Source organism: Conger conger, chromosome 7, assembly GCF_963514075.1.
Source record: "Conger conger chromosome 7, fConCon1.1, whole genome shotgun sequence".
NCBI classification, from domain to species: domain Eukaryota; kingdom Metazoa; phylum Chordata; class Actinopteri; order Anguilliformes; family Congridae; genus Conger; species Conger conger.
This window is the reverse complement of record NC_083766.1, coordinates 6881123-6895180: the sequence shown is the minus strand read 5'-3', so window position 1 is coordinate 6895180 and position 14058 is coordinate 6881123. Positions and strand designations below refer to the sequence as shown.

General features: G+C 39.9%; 2 protein-coding genes across 2 annotated transcripts in view; both read left to right on the top strand.

The window, feature by feature from the left end:
- Window positions 1–2254, top strand: part of LOC133132561 (alpha-2-macroglobulin-like) — a 39379-nt gene extending 37125 nt beyond the window's left edge. The window contains exons 35-36 of the mRNA XM_061248041.1: window positions 1142–1183; window positions 2102–2254. Of these exons, the coding sequence (XP_061104025.1) occupies window positions 1142–1183; window positions 2102–2124 (65 nt within the window). The 3' untranslated portion in view covers window positions 2125–2254. The remainder of the gene's footprint in view (window positions 1–1141; window positions 1184–2101) is intronic.
- Window positions 2255–6524: 4270 nt separating this feature from the next.
- Window positions 6525–13875, top strand: LOC133134086 (POU class 2 homeobox associating-factor 2-like). Its single transcript, XM_061250500.1, has 5 exons — window positions 6525–6666; window positions 7194–7294; window positions 12438–12480; window positions 12764–12915; window positions 13133–13875. Exons 1-5 carry the CDS (start codon window positions 6657–6659, stop codon window positions 13550–13552), a joined length of 726 nt encoding a protein of 241 aa, XP_061106484.1. The 5' UTR covers window positions 6525–6656; the 3' UTR covers window positions 13553–13875.
- Window positions 13876–14058: the final 183 nt, after the last annotated feature.

The following is a 14058-nucleotide window of genomic DNA, read 5'->3' as shown; positions in this document are numbered from 1 at the left end:
CTACTGAAGTTGCCAGCTGATAAAACATGTCATTTATTTGTGAAAACCATCTTTTGTTTTAGCCACATTAATTTATTACGCACATCACTGATACCTGTTCTGGAGGGCAGTGACGTAATTTAAATATTGTTTCTATGAGGGTGTCCTGTTGAACAAGAAGACAATGTAGAGCCATATCATCTGTGTTTTTAAGCAAATAAAACACTAAAATGATTTGTATTTCTAGAAAACAGCACAGGAGATAAAACACTTTGAGGTGCACGATTATTTACAACTGACTGATTTGACAATGGCGGCACGGATGGTGCAGTGGGTAGCACTGCCGCCTCACAGCAAGGAGGTCCTGGGTTCGAATCTCCGTCGGCCAGGGCCTCTCTGTGCGGAGTTTGCATGTTCTCCCCGTGTCTGCGTGGGTTTCCTCCGGGTACTCCGGTTTCCTCCCACAGTCCAAAGACATGCAGGTTAGGCTGATTGGAGAGTCTAAATTGCCCATAGGTATGAGTGTGTGAGTGAATGGTGTGTGTGCCCTGCGATGGACTGGCGACCTGTCCAGGGTGTATTCCTGCCTTTCGCCCAATGTATGCTGGGATAGGCTCCAGCCCCCCTGCGACCCTGATCAGGATAAGCGGGTTCAGATAGATGGATAGATGGATGGATGGATGGATGATTTGACAATTCTGTTTGAAACCCTTTGAGGATGATTTCAGAGGACATTTTTTACAAAAATAATAAGGCCACCATTCACCTGAAAAATCAAGCAGATGCACAGATGTGAGAAAATGTGTGTCTTCGTATACTGTTGGTATATAACATGTTATGTGTATGTGATGGATTTATTATGAGAACATGTAGTGATGTGTATGTGATTGGTCATTATGAGAACATTTGTTGTTGAGGCTGACCAAGGCTTGGCTGCATCAAAAGTTTCCTGACCGAATTTGCTATATTTCATGCAGGTCATTTAGGCATACTTTCACTTCATTTGACCCCCATGGTTTATCATTTGGAAAAACTATTGGTTTCACAAAATACATTGTTTTTTCCCTGGTGGTACTTGTGCTCTGTACTTGGGTAAATGATGGATGACATCTGTGAGGTAGAAAAGACCCTTTACTAATGCAACATATTCCTTGGTTGTCAGGTGATGAAGCTGTGAGTGAGTACAGCTCCCCCTGTGCACAGGGTAAGTTCAATACTATCAGTGGCCAACTTTCCACCAACAATTTGCTGCTTGTGTTAAAAACCTGCAACATCATATGCAGCTGCTTTTAGTCCCAGAATACCCCAGTCTGTCACTGCTGCATGTACTAGACCTACTTTATAATGTGCATATATTTATATATTTATATATATATTTATACCACCGCATGCATTAATACCTTATTCTGACTGGCAAATAGACATGCATATTACATCATATATACGTGATGGGAAAAACTCACTTTAAGGTGCCTATTAATGCACCTAGACATACTAGCTGTTTTAACAAGGATTAATATCTCCAGAAGTACTGATTTATTAAAGAATGATTCCATATTACATTTTACTCCAAGAAAACTGATTCAAAGCCATGCGTGCTGGCTTGGTTGGTCTGGATATTCATACTAGCTTGCTAATGTTACCATTACATTTTTTAAATTTTTTGATTTATTCCTTTCTGATCTTTCTGGTCCTATTTCTCCATTTCATATATTTAAGTCTGATTAAAAGTTTACATGCAGAATATCTTTTCTGTCTTATTTTCATTGTTTGACCAACCTTGGTGTTACTGCTACAAAATTGTAACACTACACTATCTTGACAATGTAGGAATTATACTTCTTGGCAGATGCTCAAATGCCATGCATTTGATCATTTTATATTTGAATATTTACAATTTTACAATATTAAATGTAAAGTTAATATTTAATATTACATATTCAATGTAATATTTAACATTTAATATTTGATTTAATAATATTAAGTATACATTTTATAAAAACATATAATGTGTAAAGGTAAGTGTGATTGTCAAGTAGAAAAACTACTCCAAGCCATGCGATTGTCATGATCATATCCATGTTGAGTTTATATTGTTTACATTGTTGTGTTTATATTGCAGGTGATGACTTAAACCAACTGTGAAAGGGGGACCAGCCACATCTTTTTTGTCAGTACACTGGACAATCTTCAGATACATTCTGTATTTAATACTCATTGTTTTAATTAGGTGATATGTAATATTGAATTTTGAATTAAAGTTTGAGGAATGATGTATTGTCTCCATTTGCTTGGCTTCCTCACATTTATTATTTTGCACTCCTGGAACCAATGTGCGGCTGAATAAGGGGCTGACTCCTGTCAGTAAAGTGGTTCATTTCAGCACACACATGTCAAAGAGCCCTTTCTCTATGTATTCATCACTGCTTTTGGCACATTAAATAGACACAAATAACCAAAAACAAGAGCAAGTGCAAATACTGTGGATAATAATATATACAAACCAGTGGAGGCTCCTCCATAGAGGTGGAGGAGGCCTGGCCTCCCCAATAATTTGAGAGAAGAGAGAGATTTAAAAAAAACAATAAATATATTTATTTTATTTATTTATTTTAACAAAAAACATTTTTTATTTTTTATATTCATATTATTTTAGTTTTGTTCATAAATCTAAATTTTCCCATGGCTAAAACCCAATATTGCAATTATAAAGCAACAGGCCAGATTTCCCTATCAGTTTGTATTAAGGGAGGCCAGGCCAGGCCAGGCCTCCCCTAGGAAATGAGATTCTCATAGAAGTCAATGTAATGCATTTTTTTTCATGCCAATATGTGATTGGCCAGATCACTGAAAATGGGTGGGCAACGGAGGCCTGGCCTCACCATGCATTGTGTCCAGGGCTGAAAGATTGACATTTTGTTCGTCCAATCACATGCTACTGGTTCATTTGGAATCAACTATCCTTTCCTTTCCTATTCAACACAGAAGCCATTTTGAGAATTCGCTAGTCACTTCAGTCAAACAAACACTCGCCATAGTGGCTACGAGTGTCCTATCAACTTGTGCTTTTCAGGAAATTTAGAGAACACCCCTGGCTATCATCCCTGGAGTTTATAGCTCATTTGGCCAAAGAGGAAGTCGGCGAGATTCTAGCGCAATTTGAGATCTTGGGCTGGAGATATGCAGATTCCAGATACTAGGGAGTGAGAATGACATTCAATAGGTCATGTTAGACACCATTTGGGATTTATTGAACAGTTTTATTTTTAATGTAGTCCATTTCGTTTTATTACAAGTCAATTTAATAATCTTCCATATCAAATTACCGAATTGTTGCTCTGTGAGGAAATTCACTCTAAATACGAATAGAGTGCTGCCCTCTAGTGGATAACGTTAACGTTAGATAAAGCCAACTGGAACCATATTTTTACATATTTTATATTAAATATATTGAATAAAACTACATATGATAAAGAAAGTGTTATCTTATCTTTTTTATATGCTAAACTTGATTAAATTGGTGATTACATGTTGAAGCTGTAGAAGAATGAAAAATGTAAGCTAAACAAAATTGTTTTTAACTACATAATTAAAATTCCTGCCTTTTACACATGTTCACTTGGCATTTATATTACATCCAAATGTCATTTCTCAGCTTAATTATCAGGCAGGCTCATAGACTTACAGCAATGTCATTTCTTCAGGAAGGCACAAGGCTAAGCTCTGCACAATGAATTTCATCAGCCAGAACTTTCTGACTGTAGCTTACACTCCAAATAGTATGCCTTTGGCCAGCACAAAGACAGATAAGAGAACAGGGAACATTCCATCGCGAGTGAAGTGAGCAAGCGGAAAAAAATGGCCTCCTCAATTCTGGAAGTCACCAGCCTCCACTGATACAAACCCAAACACACACATGTAGGCAAACAATATACAAGCAGACATTCATTTAAAGGTCCAACAGATTAAACGGCTAGTCTAAAAGTGTGTTTTTTAATGCTGTTTAAAACAATCAACAGACTAGCAGGATCGTGGGGAACCAATAATTCAGGAATATAAATTGGTGCCTGGCCATGCAACGTAAATTATCTTAAAATTAATACTGAACTTTACTGGTAGCCAGTGCAAAGAAGCAGGAACCGGCATTATGTGGGACCAACGATCTGATCTTACCAGAAGCCTAGCTGTAAGCCATTGCCACTTAATTGGGTTTTATCCCACAACAACATCCAATAACATGAAGAGCTTGCTGGAAGTAATGCTTAAAGCCAGCTCTCTCCTGTTGCACTGGATGCCGAGAAAGCATTTGACCGAATAGAATGTCCGCATTTGTGTTCTTATCTTTCTAGATTCGGAAACCGAGAAACCCGGCTTTGAGCAAAAAAGTCATCACCTTTGGTACAAATTGTGCTGGCTCAGACAGGGTCAGTAGTACGTATTAAGTTCAAAATCATAGTCACCCACTAAAACACATGTCTCTTTATCTCTTAGAATCACACAAGCTAACGGCTCGAAAGGAAGATATGAACAACAATGGAGAGATAGGACATTGTGACCTTTTCTTGCATTAAAGTTGAAAGGGAACTAAAATTAAACCATTACCCGTAACTGATGAAACACGCACAAGGTTACGATACCCATCCATCACATACACCTAGGTCCAACGCCAAATCTAGAAAGAGGAGAAAACAAATATGGACATTCTCTTCTGTCAAATGCTTTCTCAGTGTCCAGTGCTTCCATCTGTCTTTATCCATCTATCCTTCCAACCATCCATCTATCTATCTATTTGTCACATTTTAACTTCTAATGTTTAATGGGTTGTCCTGTGGGTTTTATGAAAAGGTATTTATTTTTGGGGTCAAGTACTGCAGAGGATGAAAACATGAATGTATGCTTGCAAATTACCTTCTGGGACAGGCAAAACTGGCCACTTTGAATAGCCGAAAGGTTCTAAGACAGAGTGTGATATTGTTTTACTGTTCAAAGTTTTAGTAGCTGCCAGAATAAAACTGGAATTCATGTAGTATAAGCTTACACAGCAACTTGAAATGTTTGAAACTGTGTTGGGAATTGGGGATGTCGTGTTCATTAACTTGGGGAGAATTGCAAATGAGGAAAAAGGGTGAGGCCTTTGTAGAGAAGAACACCTTGCCAACTGTTAAGCATGGAGGTGGATTCATTCTGCTTTGGGGTTGCATGGCAGCCGGGGCACAGGAAATATTGTGCGAGTGGAAGGAAGAATGGATTCCACCAAATATGAAAAAATTCTGGAGGCTACTTTTCAACGGGTCAGTCCAGACATTGAAGTTAAAGACAATGATCCCAAGCATATTTCACAATCAACCATGAAGTACCTCCAGGAAAGACAGATGAAGGTTTTAGAATGGTCACCACAGTACCTAGAAAATCTGTTGAGAGATCTCAAACATGCTGTACATGCAAGAAGGCCAAAGAATATTTTTGTGTTTTGCCTGGAAGAATGGGGGGAAATAGAACTGAAAGACTCTTAGCTGGCTACAGGAAGTGTATGCAAGCTGTTATAGTTGCCTGAGAAGGATTTACAAAGTGCTAACCAACAAGGACCCCAAACTTTTGCAGAGCCTTTTTCCTTCTTTTTTTTTGAAACCGTAAAAATAATTAAATATTCGAGTGTAGTCTTCAGAATATGAACAAAACATTACAGCAGTCTCCGAACATGACACATATGTGCAGAGAATGTATTGAAAACACTATTAATATTAATACTCAATGGCTTAAAACGCTTTAGCAAGAAACTTGAAAAGTCTATGGCAAAAATAATGGGGAATTCTCATCCGGAACCATATGGGTGGGCGATGACTACAGAACTTCGGTACACTACTCTGTCTAAGCATGGTTGGCGGGGGTCCGTTTACGAAATCCGTTTGAGTAAAAGAAACAAACAAAACTTGGGTTGTATGGTTACATCTTGTGATTTACGCAATTTCACTCGGTTTTTCATGACATGACGTAGATTGCGCATTGCTCTAGTTTTTGAGTGTTTGACATTGTGAACTGCGTACATCAAGGCGATAGCAGGTGTATTTTTGTAAGATGGTTATTGATTTACCCAGCTACATTAGTACGTTTTTGGCTGTAACCCTACTTAGCTAATGTTAGCTAGGCTTGTTGTTAACAAATGCATTCTCATTAAAAGTTAATTTCATGCTAAATTAATGAATTTGTCCATCACTAATTCATGTTAACAACTACATTAATGCAAACCCGTGAACCTTATTATAGCTAATGTGTGACCGCAAAATTGTTTCTTTAACTATGAGCTTACTATTAGGTTACTGCTGCTACTACCATTATATTACTACTACTAATAATAATAATAATAATAATAATAATAATTATCAGACATGGGTCCACATGAACAAAGGCGGCAACAACATCTCTTCTAATCTCGAATGTTGATGCAAATTATATAGAAACGTCCTGCCAATTATTTGCATTTAAACAAATGGATGAAGGCCACCACAGCGGTATGGTTAGGAGGTATACATTGTCAAAGAATTGGGAAGAAATGTAGAGTTTATTTTTCTGTTTTTGATATAATGATTACATTTTATTTTTCTTATCGGAAAATATAACCTGGCCTGCGTACGCCATCAAACTTTGCCCGGGTTGACTTCAGAAACGTCGCGAGTGCTATGGAAACTGGTAATATTACCTTTCGTCTAAACCTAGCCTATTTGTAGACGAACAGCAGCTCGAAGGCCAAGTAAATGTGTTTGAGAAAATGTACATGTTCAGAATTGGTACTGTGGACAGATTTGACTGTCTAACACTAACAGGCTACAGCGCTTAACATCAGAACAATTCTCAGAAAGACAATTCTCATGCAGTTTCCTGTTAAATATTAAATAGCCTAGCCTACTTAACTGCACATGTACGAAATTAAGCGTTTTGTTTGGCCTTATTAATATGGTGACATTTGGCAGTAATGCCGTTTCAACTTAAAAACAAAACAAATACGTTAAACTGACTTTTTTAATTACTGTATGTAACCCATGTAGTTGTTAACATTAATTGTAACTAATGTAACATTAATGAATGATGTACAAATACATTAACAGAGCTGTGTCGATTAACTTCTCAATCGTAGTTTGTTAACAACTACATTAATTAATGAAACTTTATTGTAAAGTGTTACCAATATGCCTAATAAACGCATGCTTTCTTTGCAGAGTATTCCAAAAGGGTGTATCAAGGAGTCAGGGTGAAGCACACAGTGAAAGACCTACTGGCAGAGAAGAGATCAAGACAGACAAGTGGACCCAGATATAATGTAAGTTCAGCATACAGTCTGGTACTATGGTACTGCAGCAGCAAAGTAGTCTTATTAATGGCTGCTGTATGTGTATCTCTGTCTCTCCTTTTTCTCTCCAATCCAATCCTAGCAGACAAAGATGATAGCACGGTGGAACAATATTCAAATAAACAGCCATAGGACAGATAAACAGTGGGGTGAGGCTGAGGGTTGTTGGAGGGGTGTTCTCGATGTTCACACAGCTGAAATATAAAGATAAGAGTCCAAATGTAAAGGAAGTGTTCCTGGGCACTTTGAGTCAATCAAAGATCCTTGTTTTGAGTTGCCTGCAAAAGCCCCAGTCGGTGGCCTTCTACGGCAGCCAGATCCACTGCCAACATTAATGTTGATCAGCGCGAGAAGTACAAATATTTTAACTTAAAATAATCAAACTCCTTGAACTTATCCACACTTCTCAGCTCAGGATGTTGGGTGGATTTGTAGTCTCACACTGTGCCAAGTTGGTAGGGTTCTGATCATATGGAGATGCTTGGTATTGTGGAACAAAATAATAAAATCATTAAAGGCAGCAGCATACTGGTGAGGAAACTGGGCTTTTCAAAGTTGTAGGTTGCCGTCCTAGGTAGGGCACAACTGTTGTACACTTGAGCTTGGTAATTAACCTGCACTGCTTCAATCACACTATGAATGCACATTATGTGTATTAACTGGTAGCATGTGTTAAGCAAATGAATAAGGAAAAGTAATAACTCCAATAAATTGTTACTCCATTGACACGTTTTATTTGCACACCCACACACGAGCGACAATTCAAGCAACATTTCAGTTCACTACTTGTTGGGTCCTTATATGATTGTCTTCTTTTGTATTTGCCCTGTACTTTCTGAGTAGTTTTTATGGGCATGTGGCCTTTACTTGATTGGAAATGTTGTATTATGCCCCAATTCACTTGAAGCAAACCAACCATTGAAATGGGTGGCAGGATGTCAAACTGTACATCACCATGCAGTAATTCACAACGCAAGGAGCGGGCCCTTGGAGAGAAGAGGGAGGAAAGCAGACAAAAATCAGCAGATTCTTCATTGAGATATAACTGTTCATTAAAGAGTACCAAGGGCCATTATCAGTATATGTCAGTTAAATTATGGAACACGTAACTGGTATACAGTAAGTAATTGGATCTTTGAATGTTTTTCAGAAGCCATTGCTCAATATTTATTTAGAAAAATATCTTAATCAGTGAATTTGTTTAAAAGGATCAACTGTGCGAAGCAAAGGCTTATCTGCAGTACGGTCTCTGAGCTGCCTACACCACCCATCCTTCCATGGGGAGGGGAGGCAGAGGGGATATCGCTGTGAAGTAGATTCATGCCCCTGAATGACCTCGGATGACAGGCCCCAGAGATTTTTATCTCTTGGTTGATCTGTCACACTGCCCTCCACTCACTCATCAGTCACTGGGTTGCTCTGAGAATGTATTACGTTTAACAGCCTTATCTCCCTGTGGAGCCTTCTGAGCTCAGGCCACAATGGGAAGCCTTGGCACTGACTAATTGCATTCAAATCGAACCCACCGGTTTTGCTTGCCTTCCAGCCAAACCTGCCCGAGTTTCAGCCCTGTCACATTTGCAATATGCAAAGTGCAGGGAGCCAGTCATCTATTTCTCGTTCTCTTTTTCTCTCTCTCTTCCTCTCTCCCTCTCTGGTTGTTCTGTTTTCTATATACCTTCTGTCCTTTTCCCCAGTAGCCTTCAATCTTTGTTCTATGGCAGCGCTACTCAACTCCACGTCCCGCGGGCCACAGTGTCTGCAGGTATTTGCTTCAACTGTGCACTGCACCACCTCTTTTCACTAATTAGCTTCTTATCTGAAGCAGGTTAAATAATTAGTGAAATCAGGTGGTGTAGCGCACGGTAGGAACAAATACCTGCAGACACTACGGCCCGCAGGACATGGAGTTGAGTAGCGCTGTTATACAGTATATTCCATGTGACGTAATATACCCGTTCTAAAGCAAATCAATAACTTTATGTTATATATAAATATATTTTTGATATCTACAGTATCTACAGTGTCTCATGCATTTCCTTCCCAGTCCGAATGAAAAGGCAAGAAAACATATTTTCAATCAAACATAACAGTAGACTGTAGTGATGTGGATATCTCTGATATATAGATTAGACATGTCCACAACCCACTTAAAATTGAAAAGTGAGGGAAATGTAAAGTCTTCCGGACAGGAGAACCATTGGGTATTTTGTGCCCCATGAAGAGATTTGTTATTGAGCACACCAACCCACCAAATTCTAATATTTTTTGAGGGCCCATAGAATTGTCAAGTTTTCCCAAGTTTTCTTTATGCCTACTGCAGTTTTTCCTGTTATGCAAAGAATGTTGAGTATATTTGTATATTTCATATTTGTGATAATTTGTGTTTTCAAATAGCTTCTAAAGTAAAAAAGCAAGATTATATTGTTATAGTACAGTACTGTGCAGAAGTCTTAGGCACCCTAGACTTTATTATATACAGTATGTATGTTTATTTTTTGTGTGTTAGTATAAAAGAACACGTTTGAGATTTCCAAATATTCATTTTCCAAAAGAATGTTACACAGACATTTTTGTATTTAATTTAAAAGAAAGTAACATATTACTGTAAGCAATTGACTACTTTTTACATAAAAACTTGATAAAGGCTGTCTGAGATCATATGTTTAAAACAGCACTTCCTATGTATTTTCCTAGTTATGGATGTGATGCTTTGACTTGTGGAAGAACCGATGCACTTGTAAGTCGCTTTGGATTAAAAGCGTCTGCCAAATGACTAAAATGTAAATGTAAAATGTAGAAGCAAGGAGCCTTCTGCAGAAGAACTGTGGCATGTTCTCCAACATGCTTGGAACAACCTGCTGATTGCCGGACAGCGTTGGCTATCTCAGAGAAGTTTAACGCCGAAGGGTGGTCTTCTGTCTTGATAGTTTAAAAACCCTCTAGGTCAAGTTCAAGTTCAAATAACCAAGGAGAAAGTTGCATATGCAATGCACACGAACCCCAAACACCTGTTTTCCACAAGAAAATAACATGGTTCAGCTTTGTAAGCCATATCATTCATATAAATCACTGATTTAATTGTACATTATTTTTTATTTTGTTTGAGCAGCAGTTCATTGTCAGTCATTCACTGCTGCTTGATAGCATGTGTCATTTTGTTCAGAAATGTAGTATTTCTTAATATATTTAGTATTAAAAAACCCTTGAGAAATGAGTCAGTATTTCTTAGTTATAGAATAGCGCATTTAAAGTATTGATCTTCAGGTTTAATGGGGAATTAAGACTAGCCCACAATAAACATTTAGGTGATGTTTTATTGAAATTCTGACAGAAGAAAATATGTTGGATGGATTTCTCTTATTTATGAGGTTCGCTAGAAGTTTTGTTTTTTTTAAGAAGAAAAAAAAAAAAAACCAGCACAACTCCAAAAATGATCCCTTTGTTCCTATTATTATTATTATTATTATTATTATTATTATTATTATTATTATTATTCATAGAGACTACAAAAATTGTCAATCCAACCTGCAAAATATGCAAGGATCTTAATGGTAATGAAAATAGTTCATTTGATGGGATATCAATGAATCAAGGTGCACCAAGGTGGAGGTAATTGGCCACAGGGACAGTGATTGCATTGGATCACAGCTGTGGCCATACCTGCATGGAGGGCCGGTGCAGCCACCTGGTGGACAGCACCCCAATTTCCCTTCCTGGCACAACAGTATGTATTACTTACAGATGGAAGCCCCTTGCTGCATCTTTTGACAAATATGCTGGCATTGCCCACCCCCCACATGCATTTTGGCAGTTCATTTTGCCAAGATTAAATAAATCAACTTATACATCTGGATCATCTGGATCTCTCCATTTCCCTCTGGGATACCACACTCACGCCGTCACCCAGTGCAAGGAACCTCGGCGTGGTGATGGACAGCAGACTGTCCCTCTCCGAGAACATTGTGGCGGTGACCCGGTCATGCAGGTTCTTCCTATACAACATACGGAGAATCCGCCCCTTTCTCACCCCCTACTCGACCCAGCTCCTGGTCCAAGCGATGGTTCTGTCACGCCTGGACTACTGCAATTCCCTCTTGGCTGGCCTCCCAGCGTCTGCCATCAGACCCCTCCAACTCATCCAGAATGCAGCAGCTCGTCTGGTCTTCTACCTTCCCAAATACTCACACATCACCCCCCTGCTTACTTCCCTCCACTGGCTGCCTGTCATGGCTCGCATCAAATTCAAAACATTGGTGCTAGCCTTCCAAGCAGTTAAAGGGTCTTCCCCAGCTTATCTACAAAAAATCATCAGACCCTACACCCCTGCCAGACCTCTTCGTTCAGCCTCCACAGGCCGCTTGGCACCTCCCCCTCTCCGAAACTCCACATCACGCTCACGACTACTGTCTGTTCTGGCTCCACGGTGGTGGAACAAACTCCCTGTTGAGGTCAGAACTGTAGAATCTCTCCCCACCTTCAAGCGCAAGCTGAAGACACACCTCTTCAAGCAGCACCTCTCCCCATCCCTCCTTACCTCCCTGTGAACCTTAATTGTTGTCTCTGTGACTTGCTTTGTGTATCGGTATTTTTAGTTGGCTAGGTAAGCAGTGTTTGGATAGTTAACTTTGGTTACTTTTGCTCTGTTTGTTTCTTTGTTCTCAAAAAAAAAAAAAAAAAAAGGCCCTGGTCCTTATCTTTGTTGTACAGGTAGCAGTTGAAATTGTACTTCCCTCTAGGGTCTTTCAGTGAACTTATCCCTGGTTATGGGTATGCACTTTGTTGTAGGTCGCTCTGGATAAGAGCGTCTGCCAAATGCTAATAATGTAATACAAGGTAATGTGACCCCATGTATAAGCCAGCTCAGTTACATCTTCTTTGACAAAATCTCCCTTAAAGATTCGGGGTTTGAGCACAAACCCTATATTGCTGCGACACCCTCTGCTTGGGGCACAAATGTCGGCCTACAATCTGATCATTTTTCCTCATTGGGGAGAAAAAATGCAATGACTCAAGAATCCACAGGAGGACCAAACAGTCAGGGATTTATGGGTAGTTCCAGGCATTATTGGAAGGAGAATGCAAATGACAATCGATTTTTATTCTCTAACAGGGTGGAATGAGTCCTCCTCAGGCTGCTTTTGTTCAAATGCCAGGTAAGCCCATCACCCAAAATCTGTAAATGCTTTACTTGAGTGTAGGCACTCATAGCATATAAAAACATACAGTCAAAATGATTGTGATCTGGAAAGACAAAAGTATGTTTTTGTTTTTAATTATCTGTCGCAGGATCGCATGTAATTCCTGGTTACTATAGCGTGAGGAGGCCATTTATCTCGGATGCAGAGTTCAGCCATCCGGGCAAGTCATTCCCAGCCGAGGCTTACACCACGGCTCTGGGTGTGAAACCGCTTTCCTGTGACCCTTCATCTGTGACAGGATACCCTTCCTACATGGATGGGCACTACGCCGAGGCCCTTGGAGACTATCGGACTACAACATTCCCCACTGGAGGGAGGGAGCTCTTTCCTCCATCAGTGCTGCCTTCCATCTTGCCACCCTTCTCCGGAGACTCTTCACATTTTTTAATGGTATGGCTCCCCTTGTAATGCTTTTGACACGATGAGGGCAAAAACCAAACTGCCGTTTTGCTGAAATTGAACGGAAGTTCATTTCAAACCCTTGTATGACATATCCTGGGTATGTGGAGAAAGTGTAGCCTCTGTGTGCTGTCTCTCTCATAGGTCTGCTCCCCATGCAGAGAAACACTGTGTTCTGCTCTCTCATTGGTCTATTCTCCCCCTGCAGAGAGACTCCTGGGAGCAGAACACCACCGACACTGTGACTCAGACTGAGGTCCTGTGCTCTGATGCGCTAACTGCAGCTCCAGCCCCGCCCCTGGCCCCAGCCCCACCCACTCTGTTCATTACGGAGTCTGGGAGCATAACTACTGACCGGGCCTCAGCCCGCAACTCGGCCCTCGCTAGCAGCCAGCCCTACACCCTCCACTCACTGAATGAGGCACATTACCCTACACCATACCCTACCACCACCAGTTACATGCCATGCACCTCTTATATGGCCATCCCTGGTGACCTGACACCGAGAATGGCCCCACTTTCCACAGAGGACTCAGAGAGGGCTCCAGTCCCCAGTAACACCCTTAACTGGGCCAAAGATGACGGGAGCAGCTGTTGGCCACCATATGAGATCCGGAGAGTATACTGAGCTCCGTCTACAGTGGACAGCTTTAACAGATTTCTGTAAGGGCTCCTCTGAAGGAATTGTATCCATCCTCAGTTAATCTCAGATACAGCCTGTTTTCCATAATTCACTGGGACACAAATATCAGTCATACACTCTGTATCCTTACCCAGGGACAAGATTGGTATCTTGGAAGATCAATATTCTATTTTAATGTGCCTTATTTGTTTTCATGCCCAGTGACCATTGAACATTTCATTCAATTCATTGAATGATTTAAGGGCATGTATGTATTTTTGTATTTCATTTCATGTGGAAATAACAATAAAGTAAAATGTTACTTTTCATAGTATTGCATCGATTTTACAGTGGTCATCTGAATGTGATGCTGTAGATACCTTAATCAAAATTGAGTATTTTCTGTAGGGCATTGAGAAAGGATAGTGAACCTACAAACACTAATCTGACAACATTCCACATGAGTATGTGTGTTTATCAGGTCCCTGTTCATAGGAGGATATTATTCTGAA

Coding starts and splice junctions, on each gene's coding strand:
- LOC133134086 (XM_061250500.1), top strand. Junction 12,481..12,763: donor TGCTTTTGTTCAAATGCCAG/GTAAGCCCATCA, acceptor CATCTGTGACAG/GATACCCTTCCTACATGGAT. Junction 12,916..13,132: donor ACTCTTCACATTTTTTAATG/GTATGGCTCCCC, acceptor CTCCCCCTGCAG/AGAGACTCCTGGGAGCAGAA.